The sequence below is a fragment of the Epinephelus fuscoguttatus genome, linkage group LG10 (genome assembly GCF_011397635.1).
Source record: "Epinephelus fuscoguttatus linkage group LG10, E.fuscoguttatus.final_Chr_v1".
In the NCBI taxonomy this organism is placed as follows: Eukaryota; Metazoa; Chordata; class Actinopteri; order Perciformes; family Serranidae; genus Epinephelus; species Epinephelus fuscoguttatus.
Genome location: NC_064761.1, coordinates 30,226,621 through 30,247,904, shown reverse-complemented (window position 1 = coordinate 30,247,904; position 21,284 = coordinate 30,226,621). Strand labels below are relative to the sequence as shown.

The window sequence follows — 21,284 nt, the reverse complement described above, 5'->3', positions numbered from 1 at the left end:
AACAAACTATCTGAAAAGTATCTATAGCTATCAAATAAATGTAGCTTGAGTAGAATGTACAGTATTTCCCTCTAAGTAAATGGAAATACCCAAAGTACATCAAATTTGTACTTAAGTACAGTACTTGAGTAAATATACTTAGTTACTACCCATCACTGCATTTGTCTCATCATTATGCGTTCTGTCTACATTTTTTATGGAGACTTGACAGTTTACTTGGTACACCTAGAAAAAACAACAGCAGTTTAATATTCAGTCTAACATTTTATTGAAGTATTGAGTTGTAGATTGTGGTGCTGTTGAACTGTACTGGATTATACTGACAGCAGTTTGTCATTTAGTCTGTCCTCACCAATATAAATGGGCTCAAACAGGTCAGATGTTCAGAGGAAAAGTTCATTCAGCCACACTTCAGACATCAGGTATACAATTCATATCAGATAATCAATATTTAAAATGCAGTTGAATAAATACTACAATAAAGACAATTAATCTTTAAATACAATAAATAAATTACAATAAACTTAAAATTATTATTGAATGGTAGAAACACATAAATAAGCAAAAGAATGCAAAGAACAATAACATGTTACAACATTTAATAATATAAGAATATATCTTATACTGAGACTGAATATTGCCTATTAGACATTCCCCCAAACGAATTACATTTCATATTTAAACACTACAGAGATATCAGGCACGAGGCTGCTCTCTGGGGCAGCCTGAGTGCTCATACACGCGTTTATTATGAGCGCTGACACCGCTAGATGACAGCGGTGTCAGCGCTCATAAACACATGAGCCTAGTCTCACCACCAGACAATCAGAGATCTCCGCTTTCTGATAGTTTGGGGTCACTCCTTTCTAAAGTGTGTTTAACACACCGGCGAAAACGGCCGGCAACAAAGCAACGCCTCTTGCATTTTTGAAAAGGACAGCCTACTCGGAAATGTGCGCTCCCCCTTTTTCTCGTCTGCAAGAACACAAACACACAGAGAGCTTGAAAATGGATGCCGAGAGATTAAACTCTGTTTTATCAAACGTGTGCTCATCCGTGAAGAAAATATTTTTTCCAGCGGATGTCTTAGTTACAACATGATTGAGCTAACTGGAGTAGTTTCATGTCGTATCCGACAACGGGAGGCTTTTAACAGATGACGTCCTGATGTTAGCTTTGCTGCTGCTGTTAGCTGACCCTGTCAGCTGCAGCCACTGATGCTTTCTAGACATCGTGATTTCCTAAAACTGAATAAATACCACACATAGCAACACATAACTGCTTTACTAGCTCAGTCATGTTGTAACTAAGATATCGGCTGGAAAAAATATTTTTTTTCACGGACCGTTTAATGAGTTATTACCTATTACAGACACCGCTAACGGCTAACAGGGCTAACAACTAATGGGTAGCCCAGCTAAACGTGCACACAGAAACAGTAATGTTTGTTCAGTCATTGTGTTTATAGACTTTATAAACATCGGATTAGTCTAAACGGTAATGTGAAAAATGTGATACATATAGGCTATATATATATATATATATATATATATACATATATATAGCTCTGCTGGTTTTCTACCCGGACTATTATGTTTGTTTCTTTTAGTTGGCGAAAATGTGTCGCTGCAAATGCGACAAACATCCACTAACTCTGACGGTGTTTTCTGCGAGTACGGCTGAGCCATTTTGTACCGCTACACGTGTTTCTAGTGGGACTATGTTTACAAGCACAAGAGTTCAGCGAGCCACCGAAGGACCGCCCTGTGGATTTACTATTGGCTCTGCAACGTAGGGAGTTTTTTTAAACTCTGAAATTGTATCCGCCCATCTAAACACAAAATCAGGGAGAAAGTCATCAGTCTTTAGTTAAGCAAAGCGTCTAAAGACTGACTTGTGAGTCTGTATGAGCGCTGGCACCGCTGTCATCTAGCGGACCTCAGTCACATTCAACTGGGCTCTATATTAAAACATCGACCACGGGTCTGACGTTTAAATGAAAACACTACGTTCTGTGACAAAAGAACAGTAACATATAGGTAATTATGGCTTACAATTGTGCGCCTTTCCCTCACTTGTCATTTTCCGATGATTGTTGCGAAATGCATGCTGGGATACCTGGCTGTCTGAAGTCCACACAAGTCTGCTCCGATGGTGAATGGGTGTGGCGAGAACACATCTGGGAATTTGGACTGAACTTGGCTAGATGTGAACTTTGAATTGGAACAGTACTTGGGCTGTGATTGATGACGTGTCACAAGTCCACAAGAACACAAGAACGCATATTGAGAAACGGCTTAGGTATAGTGGTGACGTTTGGTCATGCGACCATAATGTAGTACATTTGTAGCCTGATGTTAGCTTTTTCATTTGTGACGATTATCATACTGGATAAAACGTGTACGTATTAACTTATTTTCGGCAATAATCCAAATTCCATAAGCTTTTTTATTTTATATTTTTACGAGGGAACCAGCGCTCACTTCTGTGTGGGTCTACAGAAAAACGTCATCCCTGGAACACTATGTATTTCCGTTACACTATGGGGTCACACACAGTACAACTTGAGGTATCACCATTTGATACAATCTTATAAAGTACAACAAGAGACTACAGGATAATCAGACCATTTTCCGACAACATAATTATTATCATTTTTATTATTATTAAAGTGACATTTTGAAGTCAGAATGTATACTTCCTTTTGACCAAAATTATAGAACTCTATACTACCACCATGTGTTGTAAAGTAGCACTAAACCAGGTGGAATACGGCTATATATGATGTGAACTTGATTGACCTACACAGAGTCCTGATCTCACCCCTAAAATAATGACCTTCTGGATGAACTGGAAAACTAATAAAAAGGATAAGGATAAATAAAAAAAGACCAGGGGAAACATGTCTTTATGATCATATAAAACACTATAAACTGCATTAAAAGTTAGTTAAAAGTCCTGTATGCCCCTTCCATGGATTAAAAAGATATGATCACATCTTTTTTTTGCAAAGCAGAAGCTCATTCTTCTGACAGACCAGGAACAACACTTCCAGGCAGTATATGTTGGTATGCTTTTGCTAGTTGTTGGTGGATGACACAGTCAACAATAAGACTAATATCAGATCATTTGAAGTGGGCCGTCTATTTGTGTTATAGTGGATAAGATCACATGTTGCCTTAATACCACTATAAAACAAATTATAGGCTACTGCTAAATTAAGATAATTGTTTCAGGGTAACTGATTACCACTGTTTGAAATCCTTAACCAAGTATGAAGAGAGAAGGGTACACTCTTTCGGTTCACTGATTAACAGTATTTGAAATCCTTAACCAAGTATGAAGGGAGCAGGGTACGTTATTTGGGGTCACTCATTAACAGTATTTAAAATCCTTAACCAAGTATGAAGGGAGCAGGGGATGTTATTTGGGGTCACTCATTAACAGTATTTAAAATCCTTAACCAAGTATGAAGAGAGCAGGGTACGCTGTTTGGGGTCACTGATTAACAGTATTTGAAATTCTTTTTTACCATGTTTGAAGTGGGCAGAGTCCATGTCAGCCAGCAGGCTTTTGTTCTATTGCTAAGTGTCTTATTATTGGCTCAGGGCTGATGACACCAGTCTCATAGGAGATGCAAGTAAAATACAGGCTTCAGTTATATTGACGTGAAAGAGAAATTACGATGTTGGTGTAAAACAAAGTTCTCAGTTGTTTTTTCTTTTTTTTGGCTTCACTTAACAGCCTGCATACACACCTCTTTGGATTCCTTGTTACATTGTTTATCCTGGAAGTCTCTGCCTATCACCTCCTTTGATGGTGTCACGCAGGTTGTGAAGATCAAGCTCTGATTGGTTGGAGACTAACATGAAATATGTCTTTAAGCCAAATCACAGCCAGAATTCATGACTTTTGCCAAGGAACATTTTAACAGACAGAGATATTGTGTAGTCTGAGCCTGGCAGGTTTGAGCCCTTGTTTGCAGAATGGATTCAATCTTTTCTGTAATCGGATTCTACATTGACTGGGATGTCAGAAGTCTGCTGCTCTTCACTGCAGTTTTCATCCTCACTGCAGATTATATTAAGAACCGTCGGCCGCACAGCTTCCCTCCAGGACCTCGGGCATTTCCTGTTGTGGGCAACATATTCACAGTGGATTTCAACAGGACCCATGAGAGTATGACACAGGTAGATCATAGATATCAAAAATGTCTTGCAACTGATAGGACTCATATGTATTAAGTACATGTACTGCCTTTTTCCTCTCACACATCCACTTTCAGTTAGCAGGGAAATATGGAAATGTGTACAGTCTGCAAATGGGCAAAAGGTGGATGGTGGTGTTAAATGGGTTTGAGGTCCTGAAAGAAGCTCTGGTAAATCAGGGGGACAGCCTGGTGGACCGCCCAGCCAGCCCTCTGCAGATGGACATAAGTCACGGACTAGGTGAGAGGATGTAATATACACACACAAATGCAAAGCCAGTGTATTCAACTCACTGCTATTGTGACTCCTGTTAAACTCAAACAGGAAATAAATGAGTGAAAACACTGTGTGATCGCTGACAATGCTTCCCCTCCAATCACTGTTACAGTTGGTGATATAGCTCATACTTTTTATTAAGTTCAAATGTTATGCTTTACCATTTTCACCCCTTTCATTTTGTATTGTTAAGGTACGGAAACTATGTCATATTGTTTTAAATTGAAAATCAAACTTATTGGTGAACATAGCCTATTTGTTACTAAGGAACCATTTGTGGAAATAGCTAGTGTGTGTGGGTGTGAGCTTGTGTGTGTGTGTGTGTGTGAGTGTGTGTGTGTGTGTGTCTGTGTGTGTGTGTGCCCATGTGTATATTTATGTATCTCTATGTGGGGTGGGAGGGTTGGGTTTCCTCTTTTCTTTTTTGTTTTCTTTTTTGTTTTCTGTTTTTTTTTTTTGTTGTTGTTTTTAACCTCTGTGAGACACTTTGTGTTACTGTTGTATGAAATGTGCCATAAAGTTGATTTGAGTTGTAAAAGAATATTCCTTCATTTTCTGTCTTTTTCTTTTTCATTTTTAACTTCATTTGATGTATTTCCCATCAGGTATAGTGTTAAGCAATGGGAACACATGGAAGCAGCAGAGGCGTTTTGCATTGTCGACCCTCAAATATTTTGGATTTGGCAAGAAGTCACTTGAACCCGTCATCTTAAATGAATTTACGCACTGTGCAAAGGACTTGAGTAGCTATGAAGGTAAACAGTGTATGCACAACAAACCATTAACAATGCTACACAATCACGAATACAGTTAATATCTAATTTTCTGTCTAATTGTGGAGGAAAACCATTCTACCCACACCTTGTCATCAACAACGCTGTCTCCAACATCATCTGCACCTTGGTTTTTGGTCATCGCTTTGAGTATGGTGATGAGAAGTTCATCAAACTGATGAAGAGCTTTGGCAAAGCTTTCCAGCTTCAAGTCTCCATCTGGGCACAGGTACGACATTTTAAAGCTATTGATTAATAAATCTTAATACTGTGTACTACTGTGTGGGAGTCCTCATGATAAAACAGTTTATCACTCATGCAAGAGGCTCTATTTGGACACAGATATGTAATATTCAGTACACACACAGCTCAATATGGAAAATGTGTAAGGCTCAAGAGCTGATTTGTAAACAGGTTTGAATATTTGGTATGGATTGTCATGAATAGAAAATCTTTCCCCAAAATGTCTTATCAATAAGTAATAGTTTCTAATCTGCTGTCCTCTGCAGCTTTACAACTCTTTCCCTCAACTGATGAGACGTTTGCCAGGGCCACATCAGACAGTCCTGCACATCTGGAACAATGTAAAGGACTTCATTAGACTGGAGCTTAAGCAGCACAGACAGAACTGGGATCCCTCAGACCAAAGAGACTTCATCGACTGCTACCTGAAAGAGACTGAGATGGTGATTGACACTAGATGTGGCTTTGATTTTTTTTTACATAAAATGCTTGTCTGACCTTACATGAACATTTGCCATGGCCTCTGCCTGACAGCACTGTCTTTTAAGGCCTTATCTCCAACAGCATACACCTATTGTAGTCTAGCAAAGCAAAGGCATTTCAATATTTTTCAAGGTACAAGGTTTTAATGTTCTTCTTCTTATTGTTATTATTAACTTATGTTCTAATGTTCTTGTTCTAAATTATTTTGCAGCATTTTTGAACGCTTGTATTTGTATATATTCTCAGAATAAGGAGCAGGCTGACAGTACTTTTAATGAGGAAAACCTGGTTATGTCTGTCTTGGATCTGTTTGTGGCTGGCTCTGAGACCACGGCCACCACTCTGTGCTGGGCTTTCCTCTACATGGCAAAGTACCCTGAGATCCAGGGTAAGATCACTGACCAAACTAACACGGCTCTGTGCAAATGGGTGACACCAGAACAAGTGCTCTTTCAGTAGGTGGAAAATTATTGATACATCATGTGACTACATTTACTTCAAGGTGACAAATGTTGTGTCATTACAAGTGAACTACACATTCACGACTAATTCTGTGCAACAAACAGGTACCTGTAAAAGATACTGCATAACTGATTGTGATTGATTCAAGTTTGTAGTCCAACTGGAACACAAATATATCTGTTCACTAATGTGGCAGTGCTGCATTGTGCTCAATCTCTCCATGGGTCTTTTGCAAACTGTTGATGAAATAAAGTCTCCTTCTGTCTGTTCCCCTCCTGTTGCACAGCAAAGGTCCAGGCTGAGATAGACGAAGTCATTGGACAGTCCAGACAGGTGTCCATGGAAGATCGTGCAAACCTGCCCTACACTGATGCTGTCATACATGAGATCCAGAGGATGGGCAACATAGTTCCTCTCAGTCTGCCTCATGCTACCAGCAGGGACATCCAGCTGGGAGGATACACAATCCCAAAGGTCAGTTCTCCTATGCATTTTTATGCCACATCATTACCATGTACTGTCTGTTCTTTCTTCATGAATTGTCATTATGATTCTAACCACCAGGGTGTTACAATAATCCCCAATCTGACCTCGGTGCTGTTTGACAAGAATGAATGGAAGACTCCCAACACCTTCAACCCAGGACACTTTCTGAACAAGGAGGGCAAGTTTGTGAAGCCAGCTGCTTTCATCCCTTTCTCTGCTGGTGAGGAGCAACACAATGTCTTGTTTTTTCAGTATATTTACCTGTTTAGACAGGAGCCTGGAGCATGTCCCAGTGTACACTGAGACTGTACGGTGCACATAATGATTGCAGATTGGTCCAGAAAAAACTCTGATGATCAAGAAAAGAACAACATACCTACGTTCATCTTGTGATGAATGCCAGTCACTGATCAAAGCCACTTCAGTCAGGTTTTAGGAAGCAGCATAGCACTGCTACTGCTGCCCTAAAAGTTTTTAATGATGTGTTTGAGGCATTGGACTCTAAAAAGTTTTGTGCTGCCTTGTTCATTGACTTGTCCAAGGCATTTGACACTGTGGACCACAGTCTTTTGTTGAAAATTCTCCTCAAGATTGGCATCTCCAAACAAGCAGCCACTTGGTTTACAGACTATTTGGCAAGTAGAATGTAATGTGTTCAGATGGCTGAGTTAGTTCCACCTTTCTTGAGGTCACAAAAGGCGTACCTCAAGGCTCAGTCTTAGGACCCATTTTGTTCACAATTTACATTAATGATCTGTGCACAAACTTGTCAAATGCCTCATATCATTTTTATGCGGATGATACTGTAATTTATTGTTGTTCACACTCTATTGCACAGGCATTTGAATTCTTGCAGTACGCTTTTGATGTAGTGCAGACTCGTCTTGAACAACTGAAACTGCTTTTAAATGCTGAAAAATCCAAAGTAATGCTCTTTTCTAATTCATCTTTTCTCCTGAGAATATCTCCTCAATTAGAACTGCTTTCATGCTCACATCAGAAATTTGGTCACCAAATTAAGAATGAAACTCGGTTTCTATTACAGAAATAAGTCATATTTTTCCCTCAGAGCTGGAAGCTTCTGATATCGGCTACTTTTCTGCCTGTACTTGAATGTACAAAGGTATACACACTGGATGACTCTGATTTATAAAGCTCTTCTTGGCTTGGTTCCTGCCTATTTATGCACTTTTCTTCAGCAGAACTTAAAGCCATTATGCCTTATGATCTAATAACATTTTGCACTTGTCTGCTCTTTGTGTTCAGACTGAAATGGGAAAAAAAGCGTTCAGTTTCTCTGCTCCCTCTGCTTGGAATACTCTCCAATCTGCACTAAAAATACCAGAACTTATTTCACCTGAAGCCTTTCGCTCTCCTAAAAGACCGAGAACGAGAATCTATCAAACAGTGCTTTTGTTCTTAAGCTGTTCCTGAAACCATACCTCCTGCACTTTATTTGTCAAATTGTTTAGATTTCTATATTTCAATGTTTGTATCTTTTTTCTGTCTTTACATTTGTGGTATTTATTATGAATTGTGCTGCTGCCCTTCTTGGCCAGGTCACCCTTGTGAAATAGGTCTTGATCTCAATGGGTCTTTTATCTAGTTAAATAAAGGTTAAATTAAAAAAAATCACTGCAGTGTCATCCCAGGAATACTTGACTTTTGCCCTACCAGTGGGCACCAACAGAGCCAAACATTGGCAATGTTTGATTAAGGCCCTGTTTAGACAACAACGGTTTCTCTAAAAACGGAAAAGTCTGTCCTTTGCATTTTAAAAAAACTTCTGCGTTTATATGGCGACGTTATTGAAACGATCCCCGTTCATATGGAGCTGCAAAATCTACTAGAAATGATGTTTTATGGTGGCAGTGTAAATTTGCAAAGCAACACCACGGCATGACGCCATGCGCCTGTGCTGAAGCGCCTTCCTCTACAATGCGGTGATTACAAACCAAAACAAAGAAGACTCAATGGCAAAAGCATGCACAGATAACTTTGTCTGGATGGACGACGAGGTGCTACAGTAACAGATCTACACTTCAATTCAAATCAACAGGGTGAGCAGCACAAACAGAGCTCGGCATTGTTGTTGTGACGGTCGACTTTCTTGCACATGCCTAGTGACTGGAACCGTAATGCGCATGTATGAAAAGTCTCCGTTTTCAGAGGAACTGCATATTGCATTTACATGACAACGGAGATGCCGCCGTTTTCAAAAAAATTGCACTCTGGAACCGGTTTTCAAAACGTTGTGCTTTCAAGCACCCAAAACGCCGCTGTCGTGTAAACGATCGGCCAAAACGCAACTAAAGTTTACCGTTTTCAGTTGAAATTGTTGTCGTATAAACAGGGCCTAATTATTTTGGTGAACCTCTGACCTTTTGTCTAAACCTGAAATCAGGACAAAGTTTGTCATGGTTAACCCAACAGTTGGCAGTTCTCCTCCTTAGAAAGACCTTACAGTATGAGAATGTTTTCTGCTGTTGTCATAAATTAGTTTAAACTCTGGGCCAAAACTGTGCCAAAGACATTTTCAGTTTGTTTCTGTTTGTTTTCCTGTCTCAGGTAAGCGGGTGTGTCTCGGAGAGAACCTAGCCAAGATGGAGCTTTTCCTCTTCTTCACCTCCTTCATGCAGCACTTCACCTTCTCAATGCCTGCTGGGGTGAAGCCTGTAATGGACTATCACTTTGGTGTGACTCTGGCACCACGTCAATATGAAATCTGCGCAACCTCACGCTAAGAGTAGCTTTGACATAAAAACTATTCAAGAAAGTAATAACTTTTTGTCATTATGTCACTATGAGGAGGTTTAGTAAGTAAATCAAAATGTTGCTTGGCTTCAATTATACTCTTTTTTTTAGGCTAGATTAGACCTTTTTTGTCTTTTTGTTGATTTCTCTCATTTAAATCTAAAATTTGTGAAACGTCTAAAAAATGTTTATGATGTAACATTTTGATTTCTAATACATGCCAAAGAGGATATGGAGGTTGATTTTTGTTATGTATTCATATAATGACATGGCAAATCAAACTTTATGATAAGATTTTTTGAGGTTATGAGTTAAAGCAGGATTTTTAAATTCTGATAAGACAACATAAACAGCCATGTGCAGTTATTTTGTGTGTGTGTGTGTGTGTGTGTGTGTGTGTGTGTGTGTGTGTGTGTGTGTGTTTGTGTGTTAATATTGACTTGAAATAACAAAAAAAATAATTTGGGGGGATTTCTGCCAACTAAATAACATGAAGAAGGGTCAAGAATGTAAAATCCTTGCAGCCATGCTGGATGAATAGGTTATTTATGATTACAACTGTTACATAACACAACAACTCATAAAAGCCATACTCTGCTCCAAGTAAAAGTCCTACATTCAAACTCCTTTACAAAATCGAAAGTACTTCTGCAGTAAAATGGCTCCTGTGACTTGATTAGAGTATTACTGATAAATCAATGCATAAATAGCATTTTGTAGCTTCTCAAGGTGGTATTAGTTTTATGGGGATTATTTTTTTTTGCTGAGGGGACTGGGAACCAAAGGAACATACAATCTATCAGGGAGTTTATTAGATAATGAAGGACAAATAGTGTGGGAAATAAGAAAAACTCATTTCTGCACAAATTTGTATTTCTGTCCTACTTTTATCTTTTTGTGAAATTTATAATCTCTGGGGGTTTAATCTGAGAAGTTCAGAGGGTAAATCTCTCTTTGGTGGAACTGCTAAGGTATGGAAGCCCATTTCCGCCACCTGATGTAAAAAAATAAGATCTATGAAGTCAAAATAATGAGATAATAAGTCAAAATTATGACTTACTAAGTCAAAATAATGAGATACTACGTCAAAATTATGACTTTCTAAGTCAAATTAATGAGATACTAAGTCAAAATTGTGAGATACTAAGTCAAAATAATGACTTACAAAGTCAAAATAATGAGATACTAAGTCAAAATTATGACTTACTAAGTCAAAATAATGAGATACTAAGTCAAAAATAATGAGATACTAAATGAGATACTAAACCAGCTGGAATAAGACTGTTACACTGACAAACTACATGGTCATGGTATGGTATGAACATGTGTCATATATGATGTGAACTTGAAGGTCCTATGCAGAGTCCTGATCTCACCTCTAAAGAAATGACCCTCTGGATAAACTGGAAAGCTAATGAGAAGGATAAATCAAAAAAGGCAAAGAGAAACATGTCTTTATATGATCATATAAAACACTATGAACTGCATTTAGAATTAGTTAAAAGTCCAGCGTGCCCTTTCCATGGATTAAAAAGATATGATCACATCTTTTTTTTTGCAAAGCAGAAGCTCATTCTTCTGACAGACCAGGAACAACACTTCCAGGCAGTATATGTTGGTATGCTTTTGCTAGTTGTTGGTGGATGACACAGTCAACAATAAGACTGATATCAGATCATTTGAAGTGGGCTGTCTATTTGTGTTATATCGGATAAGATCACATGTTGCCTTAATACCACTATAAAACAAATTATAGGCTACTGCTAAATTAAGATAATTGTTTTGGGGTCACTGATTACCACTGTTTGAAATCCTTGACTAAGTTTATACAACAGTTAGTTCTGGCCGTGCAATCTGATTGGTCGAGAGACAGTAAAACCGTGATGATATTGGAGTACAACATCATCACTCCACCTCACAGCTGACTGCAATCAACAATGAAATCAAAACTGACAGTTAGTGTCAGTTAGGTCAGCAGTGGCGTTGTAGGCTAATTAATTCATCCACTGTCAAACAGCCAAAAATATGGATTTATTTCCTAAAATCAGTTTTGAATTGAACTATGAATGGTCTTCAGAGGAAGATGAGGGAGAGGAGTAGCTGAATCCATCTGAGCACACATCCAGGTTTGTCAGTGTTTCATCAGCGGAGTTCAATGACTTGGAAAAAAGCAACATACTGTCAGATCAGAAGGCAGAGTCGGCTGTGCCTGTGAAGCGACAGTCCACCATGCAGTCACCAGAGACTTATTTCACCGGCTGCACAATTAATGGAAATGTGCAGATAAATGTGTATAAAGAGTAAGTGCCTGGCGCACCATGTCTGCGTTACATAGCAACAGTGACAGCGGAGTCCTGAGGGAACTATTTTTGTTGGCGGAAGACAAATAAAATGCTTAAATTATCTATTTTGTCCTCATTTTTCAACATTTCTTAATCAGCCTTGTTCATTTAACTGCTGAACTGTTGTATAAAAGCAACATCACACTCGAGGGAGTGATGTTATACTTGTATATTGTCGTCACGGCTGTGATTCGGTCATAGGCAGCCTCTTGCCTATGACCGAATAATAGGCGTGACGATATACAAGTATAACATCACTCCCTTGAGTGTGATGTTGCTTAAATGAAGAGAGCAGGGTACGCTGTTTGGGGTCACTGATTAACAGTATTTGAAATTCTTTTTTACCATGTTTGAAGTGGGCAGAGTCCATGTCAGCCAGTAGGCTTTTGTTCTATTGCCAAGTGTCTTATTGGCTCAGGGCTGACGACACCAGTCTCATAGGAGATGCAAGTAAAATACAGGCTTCAGTTATATTGACGTGAAAGAGAAATTACGATGTTGGTGTAAAACAAAGTTCACAGTTGTTTTTTCTTTTTTTTTTTGGCTTCACTTAACAGCCTGCATACACACCTCTTTGGATTCCTTGTTACATTGTTTATCTTGGAAGTCTCTGCCTATCACCTCCTTTGATGGTGTCACGCAGGTCGTGAAGATCAAGCTCTGATTGGTTGGAGACTCACATGAAATATGTCTTTAAGCCAAATCACAGCCAGAATTCATGACTTTTGCCAAGGAACATTTTGACAGACAGAGATATTGTGTAGTCTGAGCCTGGCAGGTTTGAGCCCTTGTTTGCAGAATGGATTCAATCTTTTCTGTAATTGGATCCTACATTGACTGGGATGTCAGAAGTCTGCTGCTCTTCACTGCAGTTTTCATCCTCACTGCAGATTATATTAAGAGCCGTCGGCCGCACAGCTTCCCTCCAGGACCTCGGGCATTTCCTGTTGTGGGCAACATATTCACTGTGGATTACAACAGAACCCATGAGAGTATGACACAGGTAGATCATAGATATCAAAAATGTCTTATTAATGCAACTGATAGGACTCATGTTTATATTGAGCACCATGCACGGCCTTTTTCCTCTCACTCATCTACTTTCAGTTAGCAGGGAAATATGGAGATGTGTACAGTCTGCGAATGGGCCAAAGGTGGATGGTGGTGTTAAATGGGTTTGAAGGTCTGAAAGAAGCTCTGGTAAATCAGGGAGACAGCCTGGTGGACCGCCCAGCCAACCCTCTGCATGTGGACATGAGTCAAAGATGAGGTTAGGGGACAGAATACACACACAAATGCAAAGCCAGTGTATTCAACTCACTGCTATTGTGACTCCTGTTAAACTCAAACAGGAAATAAATGAGTGAAAACACTGTGTGATCGCTGACAATGCTTCCCCTCCAATCACTGTTACAGTTGGTGATATAGCTCATACTTTTTATTAAGTTCAAATGTTATGCTTTACCATTTTCACCCCTTTCATTTTGTATTGTTAAGGTACGGAAACTATGTCATATTGTTTTAAATTGAAAATCAAACTTATTGGTGAACATAGCCTATTTGTTACTAAGGAACCATTTGTGGAAATAGTGTCAAAGAGATTTTGTGTTTAAATGACATTTAAATGCATTTATCATCTTCTCAAATTGCATTCCATAACAGCTTGGTTATATACAGGTAACACTCTGGAGCATGTGAAGCCAGCGTCACACCATGTTAAATTTTTTCTGGATGGGGACACCATCTTGTGAAGATTTTGTTGTGTTACCTGGGCCTGCTACAGTGATCAAGCAATGATATTTGGATCGATATTTTGTAACAGAGGTAACGGAGTGCGTACCTCACAAGATGGTGCCCCCATCCGACACGGCGTAACATACCGTCATGTTCTCTGTAGCCAAAGAAGTATGTGGCCACTGTGTGTGGTCACTGATCCAATAACTGACTGAACAATAACTGCCTTGTCTCTTGTCTTGAAATGACATAAATCGTGTTGAAAGTTAAACTTTTTGCAGAACATAGAATGTTATTGTTTCATATGTAATGTGTATGTACCCAACTTGTATCTGTTGATGTTTTTAAAAAGAGGCTCAAGACTGATCTTCTTAATCAGGCTTTTAACTGATCTCTTTATTTATCTATTTTAAATTCCTTTTATCAGGCTTTTAACCGATTTATCTGTTTTATTTTTAAAATGCTCGTACCCTTCCTCTTTTTACGTTCTTATCTCATTTAATCTTTATCTTTTGTTATTTTAGTTATAGGTTGTAGTTTTGATGCATTTTATGTTGCTGTTTTAGATCATTCTTACTGAGTTATTAACTTAATTTTATGAGCTAAATTTTATGTTTCCTTTAATACCTTTTATCTTATCCTACTGTTTTAGTCCCTCAGTTTTTAGCTCCAGTGTTTCCTCATGGGGGCCGAGCAGACTGAGAGTTGTTCCTGGTCTACCGATGGGGGTGCCGTCCAGTGGACAGCTCTGACCTTGGTGGCTGAAGGGCACTGCACCTCAGCATGGAGCCTCCTGTTTACCCGGGTTGGGATGGTCTCTATGGCAGCGCTCCCTGTGGCCGTGGACCATGGGCCCTCTCAGTGTGGACGGCCATGTCTTTTTAGTGATAGCTGGTGTGTGTGGGTGTGAGCTTGTGGGTGTGTGTGTGTGTGTGTGTGTGTGTGTGTGTGTGTGTGTGTGTGTGTGTGTGCCTATGTGTATATTTATGTATCTCTATGTGGGGTGGGAGGGTTGGGTTTCCTCTTTTCTTTTTTGTTTTCTGTTTTGTTTTTTTTGTTGTTTTTAACCTCTGTGAGACACTTTGTGTTACTGTTGTATGAAATGTGCCATAAAGTTGATTTGAGTTGTAAAAGAATATTCCTTCATTTTCTGTCTTTTTCTTTTTCATTTTTAACTTCATTTGATGTATTTCCCATCAGGTATAGTGTTAAGCAATGGGAACACATGGAAGCAGCAGAGGCGTTTTGCATTGTCGACCCTCAAATATTTTGGATTTGGCAAGAAGTCACTTGAACCCGTCATCTTAAATGAATTTACGCACTGTGCAAAGGACTTGAGTAGCTATGAAGGTAAACAGTGTATGCACAACAAACCATTAACAATGCTACACAATCACGAATACAGTTAATATCTAATTTTCTGTCTAATTGTGGAGGTAAACCATTCTACCCACACCTCGTCATCAACAACGCTGTCTCCAACATCATCTGCACCTTGGTTTTTGGTCATCGCTTTGAGTATGGTGATGAGAAGTTCATCAAACTGATGAAGAGCTTTGGCAAAGCTTTCCAGCTTCAAGTCTCCATCTGGGTACAGGTACGACATTTTAAAGCTATTGATTAATAAATCTTAATACTGTGTACTACTGTGTGGCAGTCCTCATGATAAAACAGTTTATCACTCATGCAAGAGGCTCTATTTGGACACAGATATGTAATATTCAGTACACACACAGCTCAATATGGAAAATGTGTAAGGCTCAAGAGCTGATTTGTAAACAGGTTTGAATATTTGGTATGGATTGTCATGAATAGAAAATCTTTCCCCAAAATGTCTTATCAATAAGTAATAGTTTCTAATCTGCTGTCCTCTGCAGCTTTACAACGCTTTCCCTCAACTGATGAGACGTTTGCCAGGGCCACATCAGACAGTCCTGCACATCTGGAACAATGTAAAGGACTTCATTAGACTGGAGCTTAAGCAGCACAGACAGAACTGGGATCCCTCAGACCAAAGAGACTTCATCGACTGCTACCTGAAAGAGATTGAGATGGTGATTGACACTAGATGTGGCTTTGATTTTTTTTTTACATAAAATGCTTGTCTGACCTTACATGAACATTTGCCATGGCCTCTGCCTGACAGCACTGTCTTTTAAGGCCTTATCTCCAACAGCATACACCTATTGTAGTCTAGCAAAGCAAAGGCATTTCAATATTTTTCAAGGTACAAGGTTTTAATGTTCTTCTTCTTATTGTTATTATTAACTTATGTTCTAATGTTCTTGTTCTAAATTATTTTGCAGCATTTTTGAACGCTTGTATTTGTATATATTCTCAGAATAAGGAGCAGGCTGACAGTACTTTTAATGAGGAAAACCTGGTTATGTCTGTCTTTGATCTGTTTGCGGCTGGCTCTGAGACCACGGCCACCACTCTGCGCTGGGCTTTCCTCTACATGGCAAAGTACCCTGAGATCCAGGGTAAGATCACTGACCAAACTAACACGGCTCTGTGCAAATGGGTGACACCAGAACAAGTGCTCTTTCAGTAGGTGGAAAATTATTGATACATCATGTGACTACATTTACTTCAAGGTGACAAATGTTGTGTCATTACAAGTGAACTACACATTCACAACTAATTCTGTGCAACAAACAGGTACCTGTAAAAGATACTGCATAACTGATTGTGATTGATTCAAGTTTGTAGTCCAACTGGAACACAAATATATCTGTTCACTAATGTGGCAGTGCTGCATTGTGCTCAATCTCTCCATGGGTCTTTTGCAAACTGTTGATGAAATAAAGTCTCCCTTCTGTCTGTTCCCCTCCTGTTGCACAGCAAAGGTCCAGGCTGAGATAGACGAAGTCATTGGACAGTCCAGACAGGTGTCCATGGAAGATCGTGCAAACCTGCCCTACACTGATGCTGTCATACATGAGATCCAGAGGATGGGCAACATAGTTCCTCTCAGTGTGCCTCATGCTACCAGCAGGGACATCCAGCTGGGAGGATACACAATCCCAAAGGTCAGTTCTGCTACGCATTTTTATGCCACATCATTACCATGTACTGTCTGTTCTTTCTTCATGAATTGTCATTATGATTCCAACCACCAGGGTGTTACAATAATCCCCAATCTGACCTCGGTGCTGTTCGACAAGAATGAATGGAAGACTCCCAACACCTTCAACCCAGGACACTTTCTGAACAAGGAGGGCAAGTTTGTGAAGCCAGCTGCTTTCATCCCTTTCTCTGCTGGTGAGGAGCAACACAATGTCTTGTTTTTTCAGTATATTTACCTGTTTAGACAGGAGCCCGGAGCATGTCCCAGTGTACACTGAGACTGTACGGTGCACATAATGATTGCAGATTGGTCCAGAAAAAACTCTGATGATCAAGAAAAGAACAACATACCTACATTCATCTTGTGATGAATGCCAGTCACTGATCAAAGCCACTTCAGTCAGGTTTTAGGAAGCAGCATAGCACTGCTACTGCTGCCCTAAAAGTTTTTAATGATGTGTTTGAGGCATTGGACTCTAAAAAGTTTTGTGCTGCCTTGTTCATTGACTTGTCCAAGGCATTTGACACTGTGGACCACAGTCTTTTGTTGAAAATTCTCCTCAAGATTGGCATCTCCAAACAAGCAGCCACTTGGTTTACAGACTATTTGGCAAGTAGAATGCAATGTGTTCAGATGGCTGAGTTAGTTCCACCTTTCTTGAGGTCACAAAAGGCGTACCTCAAGGCTCAGTCTTAGGACCCATTTTGTTCACAATTTACATTAATGATCTGTGCACAAACTTGTCAAATGCCTCATATCATTTTTATGCGGATGATACTGTAATTTATTGTTGTTCACACTCTATTGCACAGGCATTTGAATTCTTGCAGTACGCTTTTGATGTAGTGCAGACTCGTCTTGAACAACTGAAACTGCTTTTAAATGCTGAAAAATCCAAAGTAATGCTCTTTTCTAATTCATCTTTTCTCCTGGAGAATATCTCCTCAATTAGAACTGCTTTCATGCTCACATCAGAAATTTGGTCACCAAATTAAGAATGAAACTCGGTTTCTATTACAGAAATAAGTCATATTTTTCCCTCAGAGCTCGGAAGCTTCTGATATTGGCTACTTTTCTGCCTGTACTTGAATGTACAAAGGTATACACACTGGATGACTCTGATTTATAAAGCTCTTCTTGGCTTGGTTCCTGCCTATTTATGCACTTTTCTTCAGCAGAACTTAAAGCCATTATGCCTTACGATCTAATAACATTTTGCACTTGTCTGCTCCTTGCGTTCGGACTGAAATGGGAAAAAAAGCGTTCAGTTTCTCTGCTCCCTCTGCTTGGAATACTCTCCAATCTGCACTAAAAATACCAGAACTTATTTCACCTGAAGCCTTTCACTCTCCTAAAAGACCGAGAACGAGAATCTATCAAACAGTGCTTTTGTTCTTAAGCTGTTACTGAAACCATACCTCCTGCACTTTATTTGTCAAATTGTTTAGATTTCTATATTTCAATGTTTGTATCTTTTTTCTGTCTTTACATTTGTGGTATTTATTATGAATTGTACTGCTGCCCTTCTTGGCCAGGTCACCCTTGTGAAATAGGTCTTGATCTCAATGGGTCTTTTATCTAGTTAAATAAAGGTTCAATTAAAAAAAAATCACTGCAGTGTCATCCCAGGAATACTTGACTTTTGCCCTACCAGTGGGCACCAACAGAGCCAAACATTGGCAATGTTTGACTAAGGCCCTGTTTAGACGACAACGGTTTCTCTAAAAACGGAAAAGTCTGTCCTTTGCATTTTAAAAACTTGAAACGATCCCCGTTCATACGGAGCTGCAAAATCTACTGGAAACATTGTAGTATGCATGCCAGGCCAATGGGTGGCAGTGTAAATTTGCAAAGGAACACCACGGCATGATGCCATGCACCTGTGCTGAAGCGCCTTCCTCTACAACGTGGTGATTACAAACCAAAACAAAGAAGACACAATGGCGAAAGCATGCACAGATAAATTTGTCTGGATGGACGACGAGGTGGAGTTGCTACAGTAACAGATCAACACTTCACTTCAAATCAACAGGGCGAGCAGCACAAACAGAGCTCAGCATTGTTGTGACGGTCGACTTTCTCGCGCATGCCTAGTGACTGGAACCATATTGCACAACTGCATTCTGCACTCTGGAACCCGTTTTCAAAATGTTGTGTTTGCAGGCACCCAAAATGCCGCTGTCGTGTAAACGATCGGCCAAAATGCAACTAAAGTTTACCATTTTCAGTTGAAATCGGTGTCGTATAAAGTGTGCCTAATCATTTTGGTGAACCTCTGACCTTTTGTCTAAACCTGAAATCAGGACAAAGTTTGTCATGGTTAACCCAACAGTTGGCAGTTCTCCTCCTTAGAAAGACCTTACAGTATGAGAATGTTTTCTGCTGTTGTCATAAATTAGTTTAAACTCTGGGCCAAAACTGTGCCAAAGACATTTTCAGTTTGTTTCTGTTTGTTTTCCTGTCTCAGGTAAGCGGGTGTGTCTCGGAGAGAACCTGGCCAGGATGGAGCTTTTCCTCTTCTTCACCTCCTTCATGCAGCACTTCACCTTCTCAATGCCTGCTGGGGTGAAGCCTGTAATGGACTATCACTTTGGTGTGACTCTGGCACCATGTCAATATGAAATCTGCGCAACCTCACGCTAAGAGTAAATTTGACAGAACAAATACTCAAAAAAGTAATAACTTTTTGTCATTATGTCACTATGAGGAGGTTTAGTAAGTAAATCAAAATGTTGCTTGGCTTCAATTATACTTTTTTTTTTTAGGCTAGATTAGACCTTTTTTGTCTTTTTGTTGATTTCTCTCATTTAAATCGAAAATTTGTGAAACGTCTAAAAAATGTTTATGATGTAACATTTTGATTTCTAATACATGCCAAAGAGGATATGGAGGTCGATTTTTGTTATGTATTCATATAATGACATGGCAAATCAAACTTTATGAAGAGATTTTTTGAGGTTATGAGTTAAAGCAGGATTTTTAAATTCTGATAAGACAACATAAACAGCCATGTGCAGTTATTTTGTGTGTGTGTGTGTGTGTTTGTGTGTTAATATTGACTTGAAATAACAAGAAAAATAATTTTGGGGGATTTCTGACAACTAAATAACATGAAGAAGGGTCCAGAATACTGCTGTGGTCATGTAAAAACCTTGCAGCCATTCTGGATGAATAGGTTATTTATGATTACAACTGCTACGTAACACAACAACTCATAAAAGCCATACTCTGTTCAGTAAAAGTCCTACATTCAGACTCCTTTACAAAATCGAAAGTACTTCTGCAGTAAAATGGCTCCTGTGACTTATTTGATTTATATATATATATAGATATATAGATATATATAGATATAGATATATTACATTATTTGATCATTACTGATGCATCAATGCATAATTAACATTTTGTAGCTTCTCAAGGTGGAGTTAGTTTTATAGAAACTATGTTTTTTGCTGAGGGGACTGGGAACCAAAGGAACATACAATCTATCAGGGGGCTTGTTAGATAATGAAGGACAAATAGTGTGGGAAATACGAAAAACTGATTTCTGCACCAATTTATATTTTTGTTAAATTTGTGAAATTTATAATCTCTGGGGGTTTCATCTGAGAAATTTAGAGGGTAAATCTCTTTGGTGGAACTGCTAAGAAGTTATAGACATCTGAAATGTGACAGAGGGCGCCAACTAGCCATTACTTTGGTGCTACCAATCATAAATCTAAGGGTTACAGCTACCCCTGTGTTATCTAACCAGTGTTGTCACCATGCTAGCAACTTGTCAAGAGACAGCCCCCATGTGCCACCCAAACTGTCCACACCTTTAATTACGGGCAAATTTAAGCCTTAATAATCTTTAAACAGGTGATTTATATAAAATTCAGCACATCTACATCAACAAATTATAGGCTACTGCTAAATTAAAATAACTGTTTCGGGTTCACTAATTAACTGTGTTTGAAATCTTTTATCAAGTATGAAGAGAGCAGAGTACGTGCTTTTAGGGTCACAGACAAACAGTGTATGAAATCCTGTTTCCAAGAATGAAGCGGGCAGAGTCCACCTCAGCCAGTGGGCTTTTGTTCGATTGCCAAGTGTCATATTATTGGCTCAGGGCAGACGACACCAGTTTCATAGGAGATGCAAACAAAATGCAGGCTTCAATCATGTTGATGAGGAAGAGGAACGATGATGTTGGTGTGAAACAGAGAAAAGGTCACAGCTGTTTTTTCTTTCTTTTTCTGGGTGTTTCATAACAGCCTGCATACACACCACTTTGGATTCCTTATAACATTGTTTTTCCAGGAAGTCTCTGCCTATCACCTCCTTTGATGGTGTCACACAGGTCGTGAAGATCAAGCTCTGATTGGTTGGGGACTAACATGCAGTATGTCTCTCAGCCAAATCACAGCCAGAATTAATGACTTTCACAAAGGACCATTTTGACAGACAGAGA

General features: G+C 39.2%; 1 protein-coding gene and 1 pseudogene across 1 annotated transcript; both read left to right on the top strand.

Annotated features, from left to right (window-relative positions):
• Window positions 1–3,581: 3,581 nt before the first annotated feature.
• Window positions 3,582–12,049, top strand: LOC125896081 (cytochrome P450 2J6-like). The gene is made up of 9 exons (XM_049588413.1): window positions 3,582–4,190; window positions 4,286–4,448; window positions 5,090–5,239; window positions 5,326–5,486; window positions 5,767–5,943; window positions 6,230–6,371; window positions 6,732–6,919; window positions 7,010–7,151; window positions 9,500–12,049. The coding sequence occupies exons 1-9, from the start codon at window positions 3,987–3,989 to the stop codon at window positions 9,673–9,675; spliced, it is 1,503 nt and encodes a 500-aa protein (XP_049444370.1). The 5' UTR covers window positions 3,582–3,986; the 3' UTR covers window positions 9,676–12,049.
• Window positions 12,050–12,758: 709 nt separating this feature from the next.
• LOC125896086 (cytochrome P450 2J6-like) lies at window positions 12,759–19,615 on the top strand (annotated as a pseudogene).
• The last annotated feature ends 1,669 nt before the right edge of the window (window positions 19,616–21,284 follow it).